Genomic DNA, 25,565 nt, shown 5'->3' with positions numbered 1-25,565 from the left:
GGACTTTCATGGTTAAATAAAAGGCAATTCAAATTAGCCTACAATTACAAGTACATATTTAAAAATATACGCAAACAAGTAAAATTACTTACAATTAATTACAAAAAATATACTCAATTACAGTGAGTATTTGTAATTAGATTGAGGAAACCAGTCAGTATCTGGTGTGGCTACCATTTACCTCACTTCTCCTTCACATAGACTTGATCAGGGTGTTGATTGCTGTCTGAATGTTGCTTGTTTAGAGGGTAAATATTCAGTTTGCCAATTCAGAAAAACAAGACAGAGACACTTGGAGTTCCCTACATAATTAGGACCACACATATACATGATGAGTTGCTTGCAATGAGTTGCTTGCAAAAGTAGGCATTCCCCTTTTCCACATTCTGTCACATCACAACCACAAACCCAAAGTGTTATACAATTGTGAAGTGGAAGAAAAATTATACATGATTTCCATAAAAAAAATTAATATAGAATAAAAACATTCAAAAGTATTCAGCTTCTTTTCCCTGAGTGCGATTGCTGTCGGAAGTTGCCTGATGATTGCTGAAAGATTGCATGTTGAACTAATGATTCAATAGAGTCCACTTGTATGTAATATTATCTCAGTATATGCAGATCTTCTGTGAGGCCCACAGAAGTTTGTTTAGAGAAGGTTTTGGATAGTTGTAAAGGGTTAGGTTATAAAAAGATTTTCACTTCAATCTATCATCATCCGAAAATGGAAAGAGTATGGCACAACTACAAATCTAGACATGGCCGTTCACCAAAACTTACAGGCCAAGCATGAGAGCACTGATCAGTGCCATGGTAACTCTGGAGGATCTGCAGACATCCACAGCTCAGGTGGACAGTGAATCTGTCCATAGAACAACTACTAGTCATGCACAACACAAATCTGGCCTTCATGGGAGAGTGGCAAGAAGAAAGCTATCTTTGGAAAAAGCCATAAGAAGTCAGGTTTGCAGTTTGTCAGAAACCATGGTATGTGACTCTGAACACATCATCCCCATTGTCAAATACGGTGGTGCAGGATCAGGCTGTGTGGCAAATATACCATTACACGTGAATTTAACATTTGAATCTATTATTTTTTTCACCGTTTAAAAAAACATTCCTATTAGAATTTCTACCATTACAAGATGGCCGCTGGAAACTAACTTAAATGTAGCCTACAAGTAGTTTGATGTATTTTTCCTACTCCAATCTAATGCAAAATGGTCTAAAAGGGGACTAGAAGTGCTGCACCCCCTTGTGATCAAGTATGAACATAAACTATTTAATACATAAGTATTTGAGGTCTTCTGCAGAAATCATGCTGGGTAAATGTTGTTATAGTAGTTTATGTTTGACAAAAGAAATATACACAAACTAGGTGTCTTTAACTTAAAACTTGTCGACATCTGAAAAGCAATTCTCTACAAAGACATCCAGTTTGTGGATTATAACAAAAGAAGACTAAATGAACGTTGTTGGAGTCATAAAGAAATATTTTATTTATTCAAGAGCCATTGACAGGCACAAAGATGTACATATTACGAGTAAGAGTAAACAAATGAGCCTTACCTATACAAAACATATATATGCATTGGAACAAAAGTTGAGCTCTTGTTCGCTTGTTTAGAATCAAAGATTAATTGGAAGCACAAGACCTAATAAAAAGTATAGCTGTAATTTGTTATATACAATGATATGTACATTTGCCAAATGTTACTGCTAATACAGCCAGTCTTATACCTCAGCTTCAGAGACAGATTTGTCTTTACTCCGACTTGTAATCATTGAGGTTGTGTAGGTGTATGAGCGAGACACCTCCTCCTGAAAAGCTGTCTCCAGGACCTTTAAGATCGATTTACGAACTTTATCCTTGAAATCTTGTCCCATGAACACATAGAGGAGTGGGTTTAAGCAACTGTTAAGAAAAGCCAGGCTGGTGGCAATAGGAACCCCAATGGTGATAACAAGGGCTAACGTTTCACTTCCTGGAGGACTCGCCATGTGATGGACCAACTCAATCAGTGCCATGATGTGGTATGGAGCCCAGCAGAGGAAAAAAGTGGTAATAACAGCTGCAATAATCTTAAAAGGACGACTAGACTGGCTAGCCAAATTGCGGTTCTTCCTAAGTCTGTGTATTATGACAGCATAGCAGGTGACGATGACAGTGAAGGGGACTACAAATCCCAGAAGAAAGCGGGTGATGGTTATAGCTTGATGCCGAAACTGTCTGAGCTGGTTGACCGCCGGCGTATCGTAGTCATCCGAGAAAGCGAAGTTGTTGAAGCAGTTGATTATGTCCTCGTTGTGATAAGAAGGTCCCGTGTCTTTTATGATGAAGTACGGAGCACTGAGGATCAGAGCCAGCACCCACACGCCTAGACTAACGCAGGACGCCTTCCTCACACTCCTGTAGTTTTGAGCCCAGACAGGCCACACCACGGACACGCACCTATCCACACTGATGACGACCAGAATATAGACACTGGCGAACATGTTCAAAAAGCTTATGGTGCTGTTAAGTTTGCACATGAACTTCCCAAAAGGCCAGTGGAAATCCATGGCCGTGTAGGTCACGCTGAGTGGTAGGAAAGCCGTGAAGAGAAAGTCAGCCACGGCCAGATTAAGAAACCAAACCGTGTTGACAGTTTCCTTCATCTTGAAACCAGTCACCCAGATAACCACGCCGTTGCCCAAGACGCCAAGCACGAAAGCCAAACAGTAAACGATGAGAGACATGATTTTGAGGGACTGTCTAAGCTCAGCGTGCTCGTCCTTGTCGTCAAATTCATCGTCCTCGTACAAAGAGCCGTTCCTCCCAGTCACGTCTGTGGCATTGATGTGGTAAAACGGAGTTGCTGTTATTATATCCATCATTGTTTGAAGAACTGAAAGGCAGCAAACAATACATTAGAGACGCCTTTTAGAGAAAAAGCTTATACAGACAAACTTTGAATTGAAATGCAAGATTGCTGTATAAAAAGGTGTCGGTGTAATCCCTCATTCGTCCAGGCGTGTTCCATAGTAGAAAAACTTCAGTTGTAGTCATCTGGACTCAGTTAGAAAAAATAGACGTTTCGACTCTCATCCAAGAGTCATTGTCAATAACAGAATTTAGATCGAGAACTCCAATATTTATCCTATTCTGTGGTAAGTCCAGCCCATTGGGCGGAGCCTTCCTGAAGAAGAAAGAGTTGTTTGTTTCAACAGAAACTCCCCCCTTGTATCTACCGAGCTAGCCTATTCAGAATTTTAATGGGCTATTAGAATCCTCTTTGTCTTTGTGAGACCCTGGCTTAACCACCCTGAGTACCTGATTAGCATCTAAATGTCCTGGTCCTGGTCCTCTACCTTTCCAGGGGTTCAGTATCCCATTATAGATACCAGGAAGATTGAATCTTAGCCCTCCATTCCTGTTTAAAGAAGGTCTTTCTTTTTTAACAAAAACAGCTTCCTTAACTCCTCTTTCAAACCATCTTTTCTCCCTGCTTAAAATCTTCACCTCACCGTCTTCAAACGAGTGATTAGAGGCTTCAAGATGGAGATGCACGGCACTCTGTGGTCCTGAACTAGTATTTCTTCTGTGCTGATAGAGCCTCTTGTGTAGAGGCTGTTACGTCTCACCTATGTAACGTTCTTTACAGCTTTCTTCACTGCATTGGATTGAATAAACTACATTGCTCTGTTTTTGAGTCGGCAACTTGTCCTTAGGGTGAACCAGTTTTTGTCTTAAAGTGTTTCCTGGTTTAAAATAAACAGGGACTTCGTGTTGTCTAAAAATTCTCTGCAGTTTTTCCGACAGGCCAGACACATAAGGGATAGAAACACCCTTCCTTCTCTGTTCAGTTTCCCTTTTGTCCTGCTTCTTGGTTCTCTTCACTCTGTTGAGAGCCCAAGCGGGGTAACCACAGGCTGAGAGGGCATTTCGGACATGTTTTTCCTCTTTCTTCTTGCCCTCTGAGCTGGTGGGCACAGCTTGAGCTCTGTGTTGTAAGGTTCTGATCACCCCCACCGCCGTGCATCTCCATCTTGAAGCCTCTAATCACTCGTTTGAAGACGGTGAGGTGAAGATTTTAAGCAGGGAGAAAAGTTGGTTTGAAAGAGGAGTTAAGGAAGCTATTTTTGTTAAAAAAGAAAGACCTTCTTTAAACAGGAATGGAGGGCTAAGATTCAATCTTCCTGGTATCTATAATGGGATACTGAACCCCTGGAAAGGTAGAGGACCAGGACCAGGACATTTAGATGCTAATCAGGTACTCAGGGTGGTTGAGCCAGGGTCTCACAAAGACAAAGAGGATTCTAAAAGCCCATTAAAATTCTGAATAGGCTAGCTCGGTAGATACAAACAACTCTTTCTTCTTCAGGAAGGCTCCGCCCAATGGGCTGGACTTACCACAGAATAGGAGTTCTCGATCTAAATTCTGTTATTGACAATGACTCTTGGATGAGAGTCGAAACGTCTATTTTTTCTAACTGAGTCCAGATGACTACAACTGAAGTTTTTTCTACTATGTATAAAAAGGTGTAAGTGTGAGGATTATATTCAAAAGCGTCTCAAAAATAGCCCCAGATGAGAGATGAAAAATCAGTTAGACAAGACACAAAAGTGACAAATATTAAACTTAGGGTTAGTAAATGCAGGTCAACATGGCTGTGTGCACTGTGCAAACTAACTAACTGCATGCATATACTCAGTTTGGCGTTAAATAGTCACCACAAAATAGCTGAGACAGAAAACTTCTTCAGTCTTTAGCTGCTTGGTACAAGCCAGCGCTTTGATATGTATTCAACAAAAAAATAGAGACACCAAATCGCATCTGCATCACTTACGTTGGTTGAAAGTTGAGACAAGTTGGAAGAGTCCGTACTAAAGTAGTTTCCAGACGCTGGTGATGGGCGCACTCCTCCGCGGAGACCGGGACAGACTGGGAGGCTGCACCGCGTCCCGAGCTTTAAATATGTGACGTCAGCGCACGGCTTACGGGGGCGCGTGCACGAACCACAGCTATCTACTGTCTAATTGATGCAATTGCCATCAAATGCTTTTTTTTTATTGCTAATCAGCGAGACACGCACAGACACGTCTGTAGAGAAATGAGTCTTTGTTTTAGACGAGGGAAAGTCCTGGAGTGAAAACACTTCAGCGCAAATTGTGGGTTGTTGAGTTGAGAGTGAGTCGGGTTTGAGCAACAGCGATGATGCTGCCGCCTAATGTGTGTTATGCACAGAGAAGCTAAGCTTGTGTTTGCTTGTGGTCACATCTACAGGTGACATACTCCTATTCTGCGCCTGGGTCATCACACAATCAAGGGTTTCATTTAGACAAACGTTTGGCTATAATAAAATACAAAAAACAAACAAAAACAACTTAAAATTGTGTTGCCAAAAATAACATTAACATGCCAAACAGTGTTTGGTTTGAACAATATTTCATCATCATTTTGCTTCATCCAAAAACTGTGCAAGTTTTACTGCCAAGAAACATCTATCAAATTGTGATCCAAAGTTTATTTGCCTTTGCAGCTCACCATTCTTTCTGTACTTAGCTTACAGTCTTATATTTCGTACTAAATTCAAACTGCAGTAAAACGCAGATTCCTCCAGCTGGATATTTTAGGGGATTTTGGGGGAGTGTAAATGGTGTAGGTGGACAAGAATAGATGTCCAACTTTCTCCTAGCATAATGAGATTACATACCAGATGCTTGCAGCCCTGTTTTAGTTTTTATTGTTTGAGAATAGGCTAAAATCTTGCTTGACCTGGCTTGATCTGTACGGTTTGCAGGGAATAGATAAGGCAGTTACAAAGATACAAGTTCTAACTGAAAGATGTTTGCAGCACCACACGCTTGGACCAAATCTCAAAGTCATCCACACAGTGACACAGTGATTTACACACATAACCCAAACACTTAAATCAATGGTGAGCTATCAAAGTAAAAGCATGTATTTCTCACATCTCCAAAGTTTTGTCTTTAATTATCTCAAAAAAGGGGAGTCAAAAACCTCTTCACGTTCTCACAGATGCACAACCTGCTCTTCCCTAAACTTCTGAGTCTCTAGATAACACAAAGAAACTGCACACAGGAACAATGTCCTGCCAATAGTCCAGATGTGAGGGGGAGGAAGAAACAGTGTCCGCTCCCACTATGCCGGCTCGCTCAGCATGTTTTCAGAGCAACACCCTGGTTTTTGGAGTGTAGGAGGACACACCATTCTGCTTTTGCACCCCCTTTTCTGGGATAAATAAACATTCACTGTGTGCATGTAATCCCACTGAGAGAAATGCACTGTGAATATAACTCTAAAACTGCAATGCAAATCTTTACACTGCACAAATAAATACATGCCAACATACACAAGTGGTCCAAATAAATAAAGATCATGCATCAAATGAAAACAAACTAGAATTAAAAGTGAAACATTTTAAATGTCCACCACCAGCTTGTCTCCATTGACATATTATTACAGTGTAACAATAAACTTGTCTCCATGGAGACTAGCAAGTAATGACAATTGACCTACAAGTAAGATCTGTGGACATGAAGCCTGTTCAGAGTGAAAATACAAGGTATGGTATTTTAGCAATAAAACACCTGTAATTTATTCCATGCACAATAGATACAGCACATTTAATACCATACTGTGGAACATTCCAGGCAAAGCAGGTGGCAAACCCACCACCAAAAAAAAAGTTACTGTTTCTTTTAATAATGATTAAACAGGATTAGAGTGGATTACTTTGTACTAATCTAAACAAGATGAGAATTGAATTCCAAATCAATACTGGAAGACTTTATGTATCAGTTCTGTTGTTTCACTGTGCACTTGAGTCTATGGAAAAGTCCAGGCCGAGTGCTGTGCTGCAGTCTGTATGGTATATTAATAGCTATTCCAAAGCTATAGTTTGAGGGCAGTCTTCGGAGTCCAGAGCCTGCCAGAGTTCTTGATTTACCAACCAAACCTGCAATTATGTGTGTACCGCACAAATACCAATTTGGGTGTGTAAAACAACTCAAGAAGGTTTAGAAGCAGTTTAACTTGAACAGAGAGGCATATCTGGCATATGCTCAGAGCGTTAGGGCTTTACAATGCCCTATACAGCAGATGTAAGAGGGGGCTCAGCTGTACGGGACAAAATGTGGGACATTGAGGTCGTAATGACATAGTAGAATAGCGAGAGTCGCCATTGCACACCCAGCACTTTCTGCTGAATGGAGAAACAGCGTTAGGCAAGTTTTCTAAAGCCACTCCTGGAGATGGTCCAAGGCATAACTTAGTTTTGAAAATGTAAGATTTGAGTTACACTAACCCAAATAGTGGGACTTCACCACATATCCAGACCACAAAGGTTTGTTGATCTAGTTGTGGTGTTGCCTGGAACTCAAACGCCTGTCTCACGGCTGTGGAGAGGTCAGGAATTTTGTTTTCTGAGGCAAAATGGCTGCATGCTTCAATTCCCTCCAATGGCTCATAGTGGGTTTTTCCACAAGAAAACACCACACACAAGCAAAAGAGCAGAACCTCAAGAACCTAAAGAACCTAAACCACTTCCTTACATTCACTTCTAGTTTCAGCTCAGTTCCTTGAGAAAGGCGTAGAGATTGCGAATAATCAGCAATGACTGTGGCATTCAACATTGCTGCCGATGCACATTTTATTTGTAACAGTTTGAGCAATACAGTGGGGGTGGAGCTACAGTATATGGCAACGCAAATTGTTTCTATTTTATTATTCTTTCCATATCATTGTAAACAAATGCTTAGATGTTAAATGAAAAGTTTATGCAAATGCATCTCATTAAAAATTTGCAGCAACAGCAAGTTAACTGCTCCAGGTCCCTCACATCCAAGTGACCACATCCAAAATGCTGTTTTTCACATGTGCAATTAAAACAGGCATCTGTGAGTCACATGTGCCACTGACAAACAGTCCCACCTTTCAGCAATTATCCCAGGGACTTTTGCCAATTTTGTTTTCTCTTAAAAATATTTAACTTAATGCATTTTCTCAATACAGGAATATAATCCACTATATTGTAATGAGAAAACCAGATACCTTTAATTCTTATTTACTTGCCTGCAAACTTACAAAAATACTACAAAGATGTTTACTCAAGTATATTTTAGATCTATATTATAAACATAGTAGAAATAGCTGCAGCTGCAATAACACTATATTTCAGTTATTCTTGTGTGTCTGAAGTTATTAGTTGTAGGTTATTCTTAATATAATGACAGCAGTGATTTCAAAAACATGCTTAAGGGGAGTCCAAGCATAATGCGCAACATCCTGACAGGTTACCCTAGTGTTTCTCAAAATGTGGTACATGCACTACTACATGGGCTGCTTCTGGAGGACTATATTAGTATGTATATCTTATTTTTAAGTTTAAAGTCCTTGTTTGGCCATCTAAAACCTGGCTTAGTCCTGTTTTAGACTTAGAGCTGGTGATACTTTGAGAGCTAAATCTTTACATAAGTGGTGAAAAATCCACTAGGCGGATTGAAGGATGGGTCAAAGGCAAAGGACAAATTTCCCAACAGGAACAATAAAGTACTTAACGTTAGCAACATCATGATGAAATAATATTTGGGCATTTCTGCAAACATAGTTTCTGTTTTCATTAATAGTTATGATTAGCACTTGGTTTAACGTTAGAAAAAGGGTATAATTTTTTAGCACTAAATGCATTAATTAGAACATTTTTTCTTTCATCTGAGGAAAAAAAAAGACAGATTTAAGAGTGCTTCAAGCTCAGTAGTAGGGCTTGTCTGAGCGAGATGGGAATGCATTATATGTGAGAGTTGAGTGTATAATCACAGGTTTGGGTAAATGCAGCCTCACATTTAAGTGTTTTCACGTCTGTGCTGATAAACACCTATGCTCAGTCATGAGTAACAACCCAGTACCACATAGTACCACAACATACTTCAAATTCTGATGAAACACACTCACAGCTACTTCCTCAGTCTGACTATTCTGAAAAAGAAGAACAAAAATTTATACAAAGACTATTTCGGAAATGCAACCCTCGAAAAGCTGCTGGACCAGACGGTGTCACTAAGGCCACCTTAAGACACAGCGCAGGCGAGCGGGCCCCTGTCTTCACTGGCATTTTTAACACCTCCCTGGAGTCATGCCATGTCCCAGCCTGCTTCAAGTCATCCATCATTGTCCCTGTCCCCAAGAAGTCCCGGATCACTGGACTTAATGACTACAGACTTGTGGCGCTGACGTCTGTAGTCATGAAGTCATTTGAGCGCCTGGTCCTCCCCCACCTCAAGTCCTTCACCTCCCCCCTGCGGGACCCCCTGCAGTTCGCCCACAGAGCCAACAGGTGTGTGGACGACGCCATCAACCTGGCTCTCCACTTCATCTTGCAGCATCTGGACTCCCCGGGAACCTATGCCAGGATCCTGTTTGTGGACTTCAGCTCTGCATTCAACACAAACCTCACCATCAGCTCCCTCATCAAGAAGGCACAGCAGAGGATGCACTTCCTCCTCCATCACCGTGTGGTACACTGGAGCCACAGCCAGGGACAAACAGAGACTACAAAGCATTGAGCGCTCTGCTGAGAAGGTGATCGGCTGCAGACTTCCATCTCTGCAGGACCTGTACGTTTCCAGGGCTCTGGGACGAACAGGTCGGATCACAGCCGAACCCTTCTCATCCTGGACATGGTCTATTTGAGCCACTCCCCTCAGGCAGGAGGCCACTCCCCTCAGGCAGGAGGCTACAGTCCATCCGGACCAGAACCTCAAAAACAGTTTTATTTCTTCTGCCGTTGGACTCACTCTTCTTAAACACAGTCACTTTAACCATAATCTAATAACTCACTGCACTGTTCACTTTCTGCACTACATATGTATATCTTTACAACTTTGTGTACATATTAAGCCTATTCTTATTTTTTTATGTGATAGCTTATTCTTATGACTTATTCATTGTTTTATTGTTTTGCGTTGTATCGATCACCAAGACAAGTTCCTATGTTTGTGAATTTCAATGACAATGGCAATATACCTAATCTGATTCTGAAATATGTTAGATAAGCTGTAACTTAAGTATCAATATACATTTTCATGGACATAATGTAAATCAGGAAATCTGGTTTTAGATTTTATTCAAGCTTTGTGTAAATTTTAATAACAACTGAAAGCACAGGTTTATTTAGACTTTATTGATAAATACATTGCACAATAAGCCACAGTCCAGCAGTACTGTGTGGTTTCCACAAATATGAGTGCAAAGACAAAAAATAAAAAACAATAATGCATGATTACTGTAATGCTCTCTTTTGTTCTTCTTGGGGTCCAGGTCACCCTTGTAAAAGAGGTTCTGTTTTTAAATATGAAATATGAAAACTGCTATTTAATTGACTTTATTTCAGACACAAGGTGGTCCATACTTAAAAGAAGACAAAGTTCAAAAAAACAACACTCTAATTAGTCCATAAAATTAATTTAATGATTGTAGAGTATCTCAACACAGTGCTTTCTGTACTATACAAATAAAGATTGATTGATTTAATATGGATGGGTTACTAGCAATCTTAAATGTTAAATAATATGTTACCATACTGTATGTAGATTTTAAGTTCGTGCCGTTTTATGAAGATAAGTTATCTTAAGTTATCTCTTTTGTCATCTTAGGTCCGGAGCGGCTACACTATTTAAGCATCCAGATCACATACACCTGTGTTCATGACGTTTTAGGTGTTTCATGATGCTCGTACTCAGCGCCAGAATCTCATAGGATGCATGGTTTGGATTGGAGAACCCAGAGAGCCCAGAAGAAACTCACCCAGACAATCCACAAGAGTCTAGGATTCAAAGCTGGAACAGTCTCACTGAGAGGTGGTAATGCTCACCACTTGCTTAACTTGTAAATATTGTGACTATTAAATTGTAAAGTTTGCATTACATTTAGATGTTATTGTTCGGAGTCACAATTTTTTTGGGGGTTGGGGTTTTATAATAAGCAACATTCTGGGGAATACACCATATGTTAATGTTTGAGAGCTCTGAAGACCTTGAAAAAAGGTGATAAGATTAAAAACAGTAAATGGTAGCGTTTGATAAAGGGCACATTTGCCAGCGCAGTCATTGCAAAACATGAAGCTTTTGCTGTTAGCTGCTCTGTTTGGTTGGGCAGGTATGGGTATTTTGAACTACATTAATATATTAAAATGATGTTAACTTTTGCTTTTTATTTCAGCTGCCCTCAAAGATAAGATTGTAGGAGGCTATGAGTGTCCTAAAAACTCAGTGCCTTACCAAGTGTCTCTCTTCACTGGATACAACTACTGCGGCGGGACTGTTCTGTCTAATGAGTGGGTGCTCTCAGCTGCACACTGCAAAACAAAGTAAGGAACATGATTACACTCAGATAAATCATGCATATAAATCTTCAAGATTGTTGGATCATAAAGTAGAAAAGAACCCTTGAAACTTGTTCTATGATTAGATTTTGATAAAACCTCTATATTGTGTGTAGTTCTGATGTCGAAGTGCGTCTGGGAGAGCATGACATTTGGGAGGAAGAAGGGACAGAGCAATACATCGTGTCCGCCAAGTTTATCAGGCACCCCGACTACAACCCCCGCACCCTGGACAGCGACATCATGCTGATCAAGCTCAGTCAACCCGTCACTTTCAACAGCTACGTCCGCCCCGCCGCGCTCCCAACCTCCTGTGCTGCAGATGGGACAATGTGCAAAGTGTCGGGATGGGGAAATCTGAGGTCCAGCGATGAGGGCTGTGAGTCTGATCATTGATACTGTGATATATTTGAATACCTTAATCATTATCATCCTACCCTTAAGTAGCAGCAGTTGTAGGAATTTCAAAGGAGTAAGATTTTTACAATAATACAACTGTGAAAGGAAAAAGTACAAAACCGAAAAGACCAATAGATTTTGATACTTCATGTGTTTATTTTGTCTACATAGCACGTTACCCTCATAAGCTGCAGTGCCTTGAGATTCCCCTCTTGAGTGATGACACTTGCTTCCATTCCCACCCTTTTCAAATAACTGAGAACATGATTTGTGCTGGCTATCTCGAGGGAGGCAAAGACTCCTGCCAGGTAATTTTGAAAATAATAGCTTCTTGTTTTAAGTCTTTTATAAAAGTGACTAAAGCTCTTTTTTGTGTGGCTCAGGGCGACTCTGGAGGACCCTTAATGTGCGATGGCGTGCTGCAGGGAGTGGTGTCATGGGGCAGCGGCTGCGCTCTCAGAAACAAGCCCGGGGTGTACACTAAAGTTTGCAATTACATCTCCTGGATTAAAAATACGATGACTTCTGGCTAAGAAACAAAGATATTGAAATAAATCTCATATGAAGTGGAAACGCTAAATCACCCATGAGAATGTTTGTGTACTATGTGCTGTGTACAGTGCAAGGCCAAGGGTGTGGCATTCGACTGACTGCATGAATAAAAGCAAATATCTGTAAAAATGAACTTACAATTACTGTATATTGATCATCTCTATTGAAAGAAGAAACAACGATGTGTTGATTCATTACATACATGGTGGAAGTTAACAAAGTAAAACAGTTGAAGTACAGTACTTTGTAAAAAGATTGAGGTATCTGCACTTTTTTTAGTTAAGTAATATTTTGCTATTTACTTCACTGCATTTGAGAGCAGGTATATATACTGTCTAAAGGCTTTGTTTTAAACCTCCAGCTTTGAGCAAACAAAAGCATACACATAAAATACACGATAAAAATTAAGCAATGTATTTGAACTGGCCTTTATTGACAAAAGATCAACACAATTCAAATCATCACATTTTACACTTTAACAGTTCTGAAAATCTGCGTGAAATACTGAATATTGAAATGTGCTACTTAGTTTTTGCTCCACTTTTACTGAACAAAAATGATTGCTTCTTCCACATATATTAAGTAAATGTAATGCAGAACATATGGATACTAACCACAGTTGACCAGCAACACCATACAGTGTATAAACCTTTTCATGCTGCTAAGGATTGTATTCTACTTAAGGTGCCATGTTTTCTCATGTTAGTTATTGATTCATTCACATAAAATACTATGTTGGGTGTGAGAGTTAAGTCTAGTCCTTATTACCTACAATGACAGGGAATGAGCAGCAAAGTCTCGATGCCAAACTGATTTTTACAGGAAGCCAAAACTGAATCACAAAAGACAAATACTTTTTGTGGGATTGCCAGGAAATTACAGGAAATTATGCGTCAGTTTAAGAAATACTTTAAGGTGGTATTTTGAAATGTATGTGGCATGCAAGGATTACAAAATCTTGGCCCTGCGACGAGTTGGCTACTGTCCAGGGTGTACCCCGCCTAAGGCCCGAAGTCACTTGGATAGGCTCCAGTCACCCGCGACCCCGAAAGGGAACAAGCGGTAGAAAATGGATGGATGGATGGCCTCAAAATAATAATGGATCAATATTCTGAGTTAAAACTCACCCAGACTTTGCACAGTGCTAATAATGGGATGGGACTGAACTTGAAGAGACCAGATCAGGTGCATTAAAACTAAATATTGAGGTCTCAAACTGGTTTAAATGGATTTTGGTGCTTGGGTGTGGCATAGGGCATTGAATGAGTCACTGGACGATGACATGACCGCCAATTGAAGACAGGGATGACCTATTGGACACAGAAGGCATGTTTTTAAGATCATTGATGTACAGAATAGAACTATACTAAAACGGCCCAACAACAATCCAAGTCTCTTCTTATATAACTGTGGTATTTAGACTAGACTTAACCCTAACCTCATTAAATAAATGATAAACGATCCAAACGGTGACAAAAAAACAACATTGAGAAACCACAAAAATATATCCTAGCGGGTTCACCACGACATGTGCATATGACTGGCATGGTTCCACCATGACATCAACTGTGGCGGCGTCTATTTGGGACCGACATGGAGCAGGCTGATGGCTCAGGCCTGTGGCTATGGGTGTGGGCCCTCATGAGTGGTCAACAGATTTCCTTGTAAAGAAAGTCTCCGGGGATGTAATCATGGTTAAACCAGGACATTGGCAGTGGCTCCAGGGGGAAACTTTGATTTGTCCACTGAGAACTGAATGTAGCAGAAAATACAGGGTTAGAGATATGAGCCATTGTTCTGTGGGGCAGTTCCACTTTTCACTCCAAACTCCTTTTTTTCCTCTCCATCTGCAGTTTCACAGACTTGTCGTTAGATGGCAGTATATCCAAGTCTTATGAAATATAAAATGTGTCACATACACTACAAGATAAAAGTTTTTCATGTAATGTTTTTACATCGTGGATTCTCACTGATGGATCTCACTCAAAACTATGAATGAAACTGTATGGGATGAAATCATTGATGATATAACATGTTTTGTAGATTTTTCACTGCTTTGCACACACATTACACTCCACTAATGATCAAGGCTCAGCAGGATCAAAACTTCAGCTCACTGAGAGAAGGACAAGGATTTGCAACAAAGGGTGGCTACTTTGAAGAATCTCGATCTAAAAATATAAAACATGTTTTTCTTTGCAACATAATTCCATACATCTTGCTTAATATGTTCATATATATTATATTTCTTCATCTCTGTACAATATAAAAAGTAAACATAAATAAAAAATACCATTGCATTAGAAGTGGTGTCTAAACGTTTAACTGGTAGTGTATAAGGTAGAAAAAATAAAATAAAAATGTTTTATTATTCTTCATGAACAGCCATAGGGTCAATTGGATTAGTTCAATTGGAATGATAGGCCTTTGTGACTATGTTTAACTTATAGACAATTTAAAAAATAATAATCTTATTTTATAACTTTATTCAGTGCAATAGAGCATGTATTTGAATGGCCCAGCAGATGGCAGTAATTGTGAGCTTCTTCACATACTCAACAGGCCAAACTTTTACACTCACACAGACTACACAAGAATCAAAAGAATAGAACACTTTTCCCTCCTAGCAAAATAATAGAAATATATCACTTAAAAACACTGCTACCACTATTTACGAGGGGCCAGCGATTGTAGAGCGACCAGACGTCCTCATCTGAGTCCCATGTCCCAGCAGATGTAGCCAAAACCATGGATTTGTCCCAGTTTTATACAAGACATGTCCCAGTTGAATACCACAGTAAACAGGGGAAAATATAGTAATTTCTTTGGCCAAAAAAGAAAAATCTGGCTTTAGAAAAAACAGAACACAAAAGATGCACTTAGTTCTACTGATAGAAGTCTCTCAGATTAAATATTGACTCATAAGTGAGCAGTGAAAGAGGTGTGAATGGACTGAGTGCATAAAATGTTACTAACCCTAACCCACACTTTTTACACTTTTATAATTACCCCCAAACCTGGTTGTGTCCCAGTTCTTAATTAAAACAATCTGGTCCCCCTACAGCGTGTCAAATTGCGGTCTGTTTCCAGGCAAAGTAGGCTATGGTTTGTTTCAGTGCCAATGAATGAACAGGTAGCGCAATATAAAAGCGCTAAAATGTATTTATTGTAATGAAGACCGTTACCTCAGCACCTGTCTTGATCCACGTGGTTTGATCAGCTCAATCATCCTGCCCTGCCCCGCGGATCTGCTCTGTCTTCTCTGAGATGAATGTCGGGGCTCTGGTTCTGTTTTCCATGGGCCGCTTTGGAGATGAAATAAACGCGCAGAACGCCTTGTTCACACCCATTAAATGAACAATACCTGACGTTTTGGCGAAGATTTCAGAGGTAAACCTTTTGTTTTGAGGTGCACTTTTCGCATTCAGGCATAGAGGGCACACGACTATCATTACAAATCTCTCATCTGCACAGATGTTCTTTGTTATCCATTGGCTTTTTTTCCATGTGCAAAATGTCAATAGAACATATTTAAAAGGGTGTCATGTTTGGGCTACGGGCACTATGCCTACATTGTCCTTTTGTACAATTGAATTAAAACTCTAACAGAGATTATCCATTCATACATTCATTTAAACCAATGTTCTTGCTTTTTTATGTCCAATAGGCGTTGACTGCTCCATCAATAATAACCACAACCCTGAATATGCTCTGAACGTAAGCAACTGCAATTACAATCATCTCCATGGAAAACATGAAAACAAAGCCATGAGAAAGAGCCGTGAACACATTGATGTCCTCGAGCTCCTCGGAGGGAATCCGCACCGCCTCGTGCCTGACGCACATCTGAGTCACGCACGCGCCTAATTTATAGAGGTGAGCGCATGAAAAGCGCAAAACGTTACTTCGTCCAGAAAGAGCACAGAAACAAGGTTCTGGACACAGCAATCCACAGCGCATCCCTCACAGATAGACCAAGCAACATCAGGTATTTTATATCAATTTAATATTTTCTTTTTTAAAAGTTATTTAAAAGTTATACAGTGCAGCAATTTAGACATTTTTGACAAGTCTGTATATATATGAAAATAAATGAATACAAATACAAATGGATGGAGCCAGTTTGAGACATATTACACCCACATGTATTGTGAGCCTTGAAACATTGTAGTGACTGTACTGTGCTTTAGGGCAAAGGCTGTGATGGAGTTAAAGCAGCTGCTGAAGAAGCTGAGCTCTGGGCTGCGGGCCATCTTCACCTTTCTGTTTGCTCTCCTGGTCTTGAGTGTCATGACCTGGGCTTACATCCAAGGCTTTCAGTTGATCACATCCAAATATGGCATCATCTCTTTTGGCTTTTACGGGTTACTTCTCGGACTCCATCTCCTTGTCCAAAGTTTTTTTGCCTTTGCAGAGCACCGTCGAATGAAAGCCCGCATAGATCCTTGTTCTTACACTAAAACAATTGGATTCACAATAGCTGCCTACCAAGAAGACCCTGAGTACCTGCGGGAGTGTCTGCTGTCTATTCGGGCTCTAAAGTACCCCCCCGAGCTCCTACGCATCATCATGGTAGTGGACGGCAACTCTGAGGACGATCACTACATGATGGAGATGTTCAAAGAGGTGTTTGCAGATCAGGATCCAGCCTGTTTTGTGTGGAAACATAACTATCACACCTGGGACCCCCACATTGCCCCGGATGACGAGGATGTGGCCAAAGCCATTAGTTTGGGCACAGACTTCACACCAGGAGAAGATCCTCAGCGCAAAGTGGTTGAAGGTCTGATTCAGAACAACCGCTGTGTGTGCATCATGCAGAAGTGGGGCGGCAAACGGGAAGTGATGTACACGGCATTCAAAGCTTTGGGGTCCTCTGTCGACTATATCCAGGTATGTACTTTGTGTTCATGTATTTAATCTGTTACTGTTTAGAGTCTTGTAATGGTTCACTCTGTGTTTCTAGGTGTGTGACTCAGACACAAAGCTGGACTCATTGGCCACAGAAGAACTTTGTAAAGTGTTGGAGAGTAATCCAAAATATGGTGCAGTTGGAGGAGATGTCATGATTCTCAACTGGGAAGACTCTTTTGTCAGCTTTATGAGCAGTCTGCGCTACTGGATGGCCTTTAACATCGAGCGGGCTTGCCAGTCCTACTTTGACTGTGTTTCCTGCATCAGTGGCCCTTTAGGTAAGGATAATTTGAGAGTGATAAGCAATTAGAAATAATTTGATATGTTTTTATTTATAGTATGTGGTTATTTGTTAAGGACTGTACAGAAATGACATCCTACAGCAGTTTCTGGAGTCCTGGTACAATCAGAAGTTTTTGGGCACACATTGTACATTTGGAGATGACAGACACCTCACAAACCGGATGCTGAGTATGGGCTACGCAACAAAGTAAGGCAACATGCCCCTAACATATAGTCAGTAATAATCTTGGACACCATGATGTTTAAATAGATGTTTCTTTTGTTTAGATACACAGCGCGTTCCAAGTGCTACACAGAGACTCCGGCACAGTTCCTGCGTTGGCTGAACCAGCAGACGCGATGGACCAAGTCTTTCTTCAGAGAGTGGCTCTTTAATGCCATGTGGTGGCATAAACACCATCTGTGGATGACATACGAGTCCATTGTCTCAGGCATATTTCCTTTCTTTGTGACTGCCACTATCATTCACCTGTTCTGGACTGGGACTCTGTGGGACATCTTGTGGATCCTGTGCTGTATCCAGATCATTGGGCTGCTCAAAGCTGTTTATGCTGGGATTCTGCGCAAAGACCCTGTCATGGTGTTCATGTCGCTGTACTCTGCTCTGTACATGACCAGCATGCTGCCCACTAAGTACTTTGCCATCTTCACAATCAACAAACGGAGCTGGGGAACGTCAGGCCGGAAAAAGATTGTTGGAAACTACATCCCTCTGATCCCTCTGTCTGTGTGGGGCTCCATTTTAGTGGGCGGCATTTGTCACACCATTTACAGGGAAACCTTTTTGGACTGGCTCACCCCACCCAGACTACTAGAGATCCAGTTTCTCATTTATGGGTGTGTGGCCTACACATGCTACTGGACAACCATGTTCTTCCTCTACTGGGTCTGGTTTAGACGATTATGCCGTAAACGTTCACAAAAATATGAGTTCAATGTATGACTATGTATTGAAGTTTCAAGATGAGAAACTTAATTTATTTAATTTATAATATGTTTGTTGCATATAATAACTAATGATTTATTGAAAATGGCAAATAACCCAAAATGAAATGCTGCTGAAAATGGATATTGTCCATGCAAAAAGAAGAGTATTAAACTGTGGTACTTTAAAAAAAAAAAAACTTTATAAAACCTGTACTCTCAGGTATGTTTTTACATCACAATGGCTGAACTTCCTTGATATTTATTTAAATTTTTATGTGTAGATGGACCCTGAGCCAAAAAGTGTTTTGTACATTTTGTATGTTTCGCTGCAACCACTGAATGTTACTCACTTACTGTAGTTTTGTGTGAAATGGTTGGAGCAATGAAGGAACGGTGTCCTTGCATATTGTTACTGTTGATGTTTTCCTGTAATATGTGAAGAAGACACTGTATAAAGAGTATTGTTGTGAGAAAAAAAAAGATCTGTCATTCATTTGTTTTCTAAAAAATATAAACAAATAAAGTTGGATATGTGTACTGACTAAAGACACTGATTCAGTTCTGTTGGCAAAGAATACTCCCATGGGTTTCAAAGTGATAAAAGAAAAACTAGAATTTTTACTATCAGACATTAACAATGTGCAAAAGTCCTCAAATATAAACAAGAGGCTGCAAGACACCTGAATAAGTGTGAGAGAAAAGAATAAGCGTTCAAGGCCCTAATCTCAAATATAAAAATCACAGCCAGTCTAGGGTTAAACTGCATTTTGGTTTACACAAACTCACATTGTTGAACAGAAATGTTCTATACCTGCATGAAAGGGAGACGGTACAAATAACAAATATGCAAATTAACTAAATATTTTTATTTTTAATATTTTTAAGACGTGTAAAACAAATGGACTGACATTTCTGCAGCCTAATAGTTATTAACTAGTTGCTAAAATATTGTTCTGTAGAAGTATTCGATTTAAAATAGAAATAGAAGCCATTTATGACATAGCAGCGTAGCATTCATAGCAATAATTATATGTGATATATTTGAAAACATAGGGGTTGAAAGGCAGTCATGTAATCTTAATGTCTCAAAACCTCAGACATTTTTTTTTATCAGTTTTTCTTTAGGGTTTTTATGCAAGAGGAGACATTTTGATATTTAGAAATGTAGTTGACCTTAAAGTCGACTGCGGGGCCTCACTCTTAAGTGTGAGTCAAAGCTGAAGCAACGTTAAAACATGGGTCATTTTCAGTCACATATGAGTAAAGATGAGACTTCCTACAGAATTCCCCATGTTTGGTCTCCAATAGTAACCCTGTAGTTTGGAACAGGATAGCGCCATGAGATCTGTAAAACAACAGTCGCGTTTTAAGGTTTTGGGGCAGCAGCAGTGAGTCAGTTGAGGGATTAAAAGAATCTAATTTAAAGAGAGTTGAGGTGTGACGAAGAGAAAGATCACTTCCTCTGGATCTGTTTCTAATTACTCCGTCTCTCCCTCCCAGTCTGATTTTGACGTCACAGCAGAGGAATGACCTCAGCTGACACATGCCGGGGTACATGGGACCTAATCAAAAACATCCGAAAGTTAAACTACTTATGCATTTCTGGATGATGTTGGCCCATGTTCAACTATACAGGAAATATACATTCAGAAAAAGTTACAGAATTTCATGATGATGACAGTAAAGTAATGAAGTAAAAATGTGTGGGTCAGATTCTAAGGCCAGTTGACTTGTCGACAGGTTATCTCTGATGCTTGGCCAATTGCAATTTAATTTAAGACTAAAGATTAAATTAATCCTAATCCAACCGCAATTCAGCCTGTAACTTGTAAATTGCGATGGAGTTGTGTGCAAGAGTTGTGTGACTCAAGCTCAGACTGGATCAAAGTCTCATAATGATAAAAATATTGTCGTATAAAGACAAGTAGCCATATCATTATCATATCTTGCTTGTGACTTTTTCCGATAGCGTGTCTGCCACCTGCTTGTCTCCATGGAGTTGTTTTTTCTTTGCCTGTAAGTTTCAACAGAATGGCATTATTGTATCAAACTAGGATTTACTCAGGTGTGTTCTGATCTGTAACTTAACGTGGTGTCATCAACTTGTCTCTATGGAGAGAGAAATAGGTTAATACCATGATCTGGATTGTAGAAAAAGGTTCAGTTGTAGTCATCTGGACTCTTGGATGAGAGTCGAAATGTCTTGTTTTTTCTAAAACTGAGTCCAGATGACTACAACTGAACCTTTTTCTAGAATGGAACACTCCTGGATGAATGAGGGACTACACCGACACCATGATGTGGAGTAAGTCATTTGTATCCTAAAGCCAAATGGATGCTCAACTCTGCAGTGTCCTGTAGCGTCCTGTCCCAGGACAATGTCACACCTTATCAAAACAATGAACAATCCAGTGTGGAAGAAACCCGGACCCTCCCGCAGAAAAGCTACGGTACATAGAGCACCTTGAAGTGATAAGAATTCAGTATAACTCAGTGGCTGTGACTGACAGATGACAGATTCTGATGTTTTTGTAAATATGACTTTGTTTGGTGTGATAGCCCCTGTGGTAAATACTCATCATAGTTTTACAGGCAAGTTGCATTTTGTGAAGATCATTTGAAAAATGTAATTTGGAAATGAAGTAGTTGAAGCTGAGTTCTAAAACAGAATGCCTCTGTCAATATCATCAATAAGTGACATTCCATCAAAAATGCAGGGACAATTTACTCCAACAGCCATTTTGTTATCCGGCATATTTATTTTCTATTGTGTAAATCAGTCACCAAAATGGTCAAACTGGGTAAAAAAAAAGCGACATTTTTAGTCTTAAATATAATCATTTACATTTTAGTAAAGTGTGTAGTCTAACCTGTCATATGCACTTTAAGGCCCGTGGAAAGGATGATGGACGGCCTTATAGACTCAAAGTGGTAAACAATTAAATTAACTGTGAAACAAAATCTCTACAATACTACCATTTTAAAAAAACAATAATTACATGCATATTTTATGATGCATTGTCATAATAATCAATAAAGCCCCCACATGTTCACCATTACCATTTCACTCAAAGCATTTAGAGAACTGAAACAAATGCTTCTAAGCATGTTATTATCGTTTCCATTCTGTCAAATGCTTGTAAATAAGAACAAAGGCGTTTGTGCTTTTCTTACATGAATTTAGTTGTTTTTGGCTCTCTGTGAATGGAGCTGAGGGTGTTCCCCATGTCTGCTGGTTCTTTTCACAACACAACACCCTCCCTCATTCTGGTTGAGCAATAGTACTAAGGAAAACATGATAAAATATCCTACGCCACAGGAAATGACAACTTCACTGAACATTGGTAAATTTTGTGTCTGGGACAGTAAATAAATAATCTATAGTCTTTAGTCAATAAAAACTGATATTTTAGCCAAGTTCAGAACAATTTGTGTTGTTGGCAAGTCCATTGATAAACTAGTGACAATGGAAATGTTTTCAATTGTTTCATATGTGTAAGAAAAAAAATATGCAAGAAAAAAATGGATAGAGTAGTAGAAATACCCTCAAGTAAGAGTGTTTAAAATGACTAAAATATAGTAAAGAGAAGTAACAGTTATAAAATAATTATCAAAGTACTTGGTGTAATTGAATGTATTCTGACGCACTGACGCACAACAACAAAAACAAAAAACAGTTCCAGTACTGTTCTAGATAAGGGCTAACATCCTTATCACAGTACTTCTAACCTGGAACTTTCGCAAATGAGATCCAAATGTAGATTAAAGGGGACAAATTAGGAAAAATCAGCTTTAATACGTTTTTAATCTTATTACAACATGTTTCCTCACCATCAGGTAACTCAAAAGTTGCATTTAGACTGATTTGTGCAGGTTTGAATAATCCGTATTGTCCTGCAACTAAGTCTTGAGTGCTTGAAAATTCCTGTTTTCACCTACCCCCTATCCCCGCTCACTGCTCTGTACTTACACATATAGCCTTGTTTAAAAAAATAACAATATGTAAATTACAATCTGCTGCTTGTTACAGTTAAATTGATTTGATTTGATTTGACAGTGAAATGTCACAATGAAGTGGCAGAGATGATGAGTTCTGCAGTTTTGAACAGGAAGTTGTTGTTGTTGTTGTTGTTGTTGTTGTGGTGGTGTTACTTTTAATGGCAGTTGGCAGCCAACTGAAAGGTTTACTACCTGAAAAAGCATAATGTCTCCTTTAAATAGACTCTAAGTGAGGTGAACACTTGAACTGCAGAAGAAACCACCACATGGACCTGGTGTGCTACAGTTTGAGGGACAAGACTGCAAGGATCATGGACATTCAGACATTCCCACTAAATTCAATAACTTAACTGTGGTAAAATTACAATCACTAATTGACCAGCACATTCATGTCAAGGATCATCAGATCTGAAAAAAATTCAAAGGAAATGAGTGGGCACCAAACACCAACTCCGTCCAAAGATATGGCACACATTTGGTACAGATTGGGTAAGAGTGGATACACTGTTTCCTTAGTAACAAAATACTCTAGTGGGAAAAAGTACAAGCCATCTGCACATGAAATACCAAGTGGAGTTGAGTCACGTATGTCTAAATTTAGCCAATACAGAGATGTATATAAAGCTCAAGCATCATTCGCTGCCATTGTTTTGGGAGTGAGAACCACATCATTTGAGGTTTCTGTGTAATGTCTATGATTGGGACACAACAGTGAGACAACCAAAATTCAAAAGAAATGTTTCAAACTACAAAAGTAGATTTGCTCATATTTAGTTGGAACTCTTGTTCTTGTCTGAAAACCAGATTCTCCCAAAGACACTTCATGTCATTACCCACTCCAGTGACAGTCTAGACTAGAGTGATGCAAACAATTAATCCATGTGTTAAAAGGGCCGTCATGATGAGTACCGTTATGTAGCTTGCATCCTGTGTCCTGTAGCGTCCTGTCCCAGGACAAGGTCACAGCTTATCAAAACAATGAACAATCCAGACAGAAAAACAACCAAAGCAACATCCTATCAGCACAGTCACCTTAACGAAAAGCTATGCTGAAAAGACTACCGTATACATGGGATTCAGGATGGTGAAAAGTCCTCAAAATATAGTCTCTAACTGGAGCTGAAACCCATGAACAGTAGATTTCTAGCTTAGTGCTCGTAAGTTAATATGATAGATATTTCTGTCTTTATGAGTAAAACATAATTTAACTTTTAATGGTTCACATTGCTTTTAATCAGAATATGATCATTGACATGTTATATCCAAATACTGTATACAACTTTTTGCCATGAAAAAAGGGTGTGAAATTGCCATGGTACATTTTGCATTTATTATTTTAAAAGTACCTAAAACGCTTATTTAAGCCACATGTATAATCAAATACATAAACGCATAACAAATCTATCAACTACAAAAATAATTTATCCAAGTGTAATTCAATGAAAACATGTAAAACATGGTTCCTGATGGTTGTGAAAATCATTTTAATCATGACTGTAGTAGCGATGCAGTTGTGCATGTTGCCATCTAGTGGTGAAAACAGTGAGTCACAGCTATAGATGAAGATGTCAAAATGACATTTGAACATGTTAAACTTTCGAGGTCTTCCACTTAATCGGTTTCCTCGTCACTTTCCTGTAATGCCAGCAACCAGCATGAAATCCTGCAGAGAACAGCAAAGCGTGACAGAATATTAGATCTACTGACATTAATACAAATGTGTCCATGTTATTTAGTGAGAATGGTTTTGTTGTACCCCAGGGAGAGCAGCAGCAGCAGCAGCAGCAGCAGCAGCAGCAGCAGCAGCAGCAGCAGCAGCAGCAGCAGCAGCAGCAGCAGCAGCAGCACTGATCAATGAGAGACACCTCCTATTATTATTATTCATTATTACTATTATTATTATTATTATTATTATTATTATTATTATTATTATTATTATTATTATTATTATTATTATCATCATCATCACACCAGGCCAAGTTCTAATTAAAGCAGCAATAAACCAATAATAATTGATTAATTTTCATTCAGAAGGACCCTAGTGGCACCTAGACAACAGCTTGAAGACCATGTTTTAAACCAGGACTAGTTTGAACTTGGTCTGAACAAGGATTAATCTTGATCACAAAATCTCCAAATGAAGACTAAGTCTAAATGGGATCCAACCCTTGACCATGACAAGAATCATTTTGGTTAAATTAAAACTTTAACCAAACAGTTAAAAACAGAAGCCTTCGACCACATCTTAAGAACAAAAACTACACACAATACGTTTTATAAAGTTGATATGGTGATCCACCTTATAGATAATAGAAGAGCCTGACGATGGGGCGCTCCTCTGTGTAGATCTCACATTGGTTCATGCCCTGGTGCTCTGTACCCATGTCAGGGATGGAATAGAGCGTCCTCTTCAATGGTCCGCTCTCCGAACAAATCCGGCTCTGTAGTATTTAACTGGACAAAGAAACACATGTTCAAAAGATCAGTCATGAGACAAAGTGTGTTTCAAACCTGTGTTTTAGAACTAATGGTGGGTGGCATATAGTCTTGCATTGAGGGATTTGAATAGGCCATAATGTTTAATCCCTTCTTGTCTTTTAAAAGTATAATAGAGTAGATCCTTTTATTATTTTTTTCTGTGAATTATTTATTTGTCAGGGACAAACAAACATTATTCCTATAGGAGAGAAGCTGCAGAGGTGAGGCTAGTTTTTTTTACACCACATGTAGAAGAGTTTATAGAATTTGACTGTCCTTTGATTGTTAACGCAATTTCCACACATGGTCATTTTGATATAACAAAAACCTAATTTGCACAGAATATGCAATATCCCACTACATTTTCTAGATGGAAATCCCTGGTCTACAGTACATTCTTCATTGGATAGCTATAGGTTGCACTGTTAAACTAGATGCTTCAATGTACATTAATATAATCATAATGTTGAGTAAAATATTAATAATTCTATAAACTGCTAAACTTGCGAAGGAAATTTAAAGATATAGTAATGATGATAATATTGATGGAGGCCGAAATATTTAAGCTAGACCGAAGCAACAAAGAAACAGTAGTAGTTGCTTGAACC

The 25,565-nt window shown here is 39.3% G+C and overlaps 3 protein-coding genes across 3 annotated transcripts; 2 read left to right on the top strand and 1 right to left on the bottom strand.

Moving 5' to 3' along the window:
• Window positions 1–1,472: 1,472 nt before the first annotated feature.
• Window positions 1,473–4,949, bottom strand: fpr1 (formyl peptide receptor 1). Its single transcript, XM_072461057.1, has 2 exons — window positions 4,831–4,949; window positions 1,473–2,888 (listed from the first exon to the last, which is right to left on the bottom strand). Exon 2 carries the CDS (start codon window positions 2,875–2,877, stop codon window positions 1,735–1,737), a length of 1,143 nt encoding a protein of 380 aa, XP_072317158.1. The 5' UTR covers window positions 2,878–2,888; window positions 4,831–4,949; the 3' UTR covers window positions 1,473–1,734.
• A 6,092-nt stretch (window positions 4,950–11,041) lies between these two features.
• Window positions 11,042–12,463, top strand: LOC140374224 (trypsin-3-like). The gene is made up of 5 exons (XM_072461061.1): window positions 11,042–11,159; window positions 11,223–11,370; window positions 11,502–11,764; window positions 11,956–12,092; window positions 12,168–12,463. The coding sequence occupies exons 1-5, from the start codon at window positions 11,120–11,122 to the stop codon at window positions 12,315–12,317; spliced, it is 738 nt and encodes a 245-aa protein (XP_072317162.1). The 5' UTR covers window positions 11,042–11,119; the 3' UTR covers window positions 12,318–12,463.
• A 3,631-nt stretch (window positions 12,464–16,094) lies between these two features.
• has1 (hyaluronan synthase 1) lies at window positions 16,095–18,945 on the top strand. The gene is made up of 5 exons (XM_072461266.1): window positions 16,095–16,324; window positions 16,527–17,229; window positions 17,303–17,528; window positions 17,608–17,740; window positions 17,821–18,945. The coding sequence occupies exons 1-5, from the start codon at window positions 16,221–16,223 to the stop codon at window positions 18,494–18,496; spliced, it is 1,842 nt and encodes a 613-aa protein (XP_072317367.1). The 5' UTR covers window positions 16,095–16,220; the 3' UTR covers window positions 18,497–18,945.
• The last annotated feature ends 6,620 nt before the right edge of the window (window positions 18,946–25,565 follow it).

Source organism: Eucyclogobius newberryi, unplaced genomic scaffold (assembly GCF_026437365.1).
Source record: "Eucyclogobius newberryi isolate DKJ021-1_F unplaced genomic scaffold, fEucNew1.0.hap1 SCAF_3, whole genome shotgun sequence".
Lineage (NCBI taxonomy): Eukaryota > Metazoa > Chordata > Actinopteri > Gobiiformes > Gobiidae > Eucyclogobius > Eucyclogobius newberryi.
Note: the sequence above shows the minus strand (reverse complement) of the source record. Positions and strands in the feature narration are given on the sequence as shown.

Bases quoted from the DNA above. Each gene is read 5' to 3' on its own strand.
- fpr1 (XM_072461057.1), bottom strand. From the start codon at position 2,877: ATGATGGATATAATAACAGCAACTCCGTTTTACCACATCAATGCCACA.
- LOC140374224 (XM_072461061.1), top strand. From the start codon at position 11,120: ATGAAGCTTTTGCTGTTAGCTGCTCTGTTTGGTTGGGCAG. The intron at 11,765-11,955 runs GTGAGTCTGATC...TTGTCTACATAG, and splicing joins GAGGTCCAGCGATGAGGGCT to CACGTTACCCTCATAAGCTG. The intron at 12,093-12,167 runs GTAATTTTGAAA...TGTGTGGCTCAG, and splicing joins GAGGCAAAGACTCCTGCCAG to GGCGACTCTGGAGGACCCTT.
- has1 (XM_072461266.1), top strand. From the start codon at position 16,221: ATGAAAAGCGCAAAACGTTACTTCGTCCAGAAAGAGCACAGAAACAAG. The intron at 17,230-17,302 runs GTATGTACTTTG...CTGTGTTTCTAG, and splicing joins CCTCTGTCGACTATATCCAG to GTGTGTGACTCAGACACAAA. The intron at 17,529-17,607 runs GTAAGGATAATT...TTATTTGTTAAG, and splicing joins CTGCATCAGTGGCCCTTTAG to GACTGTACAGAAATGACATC.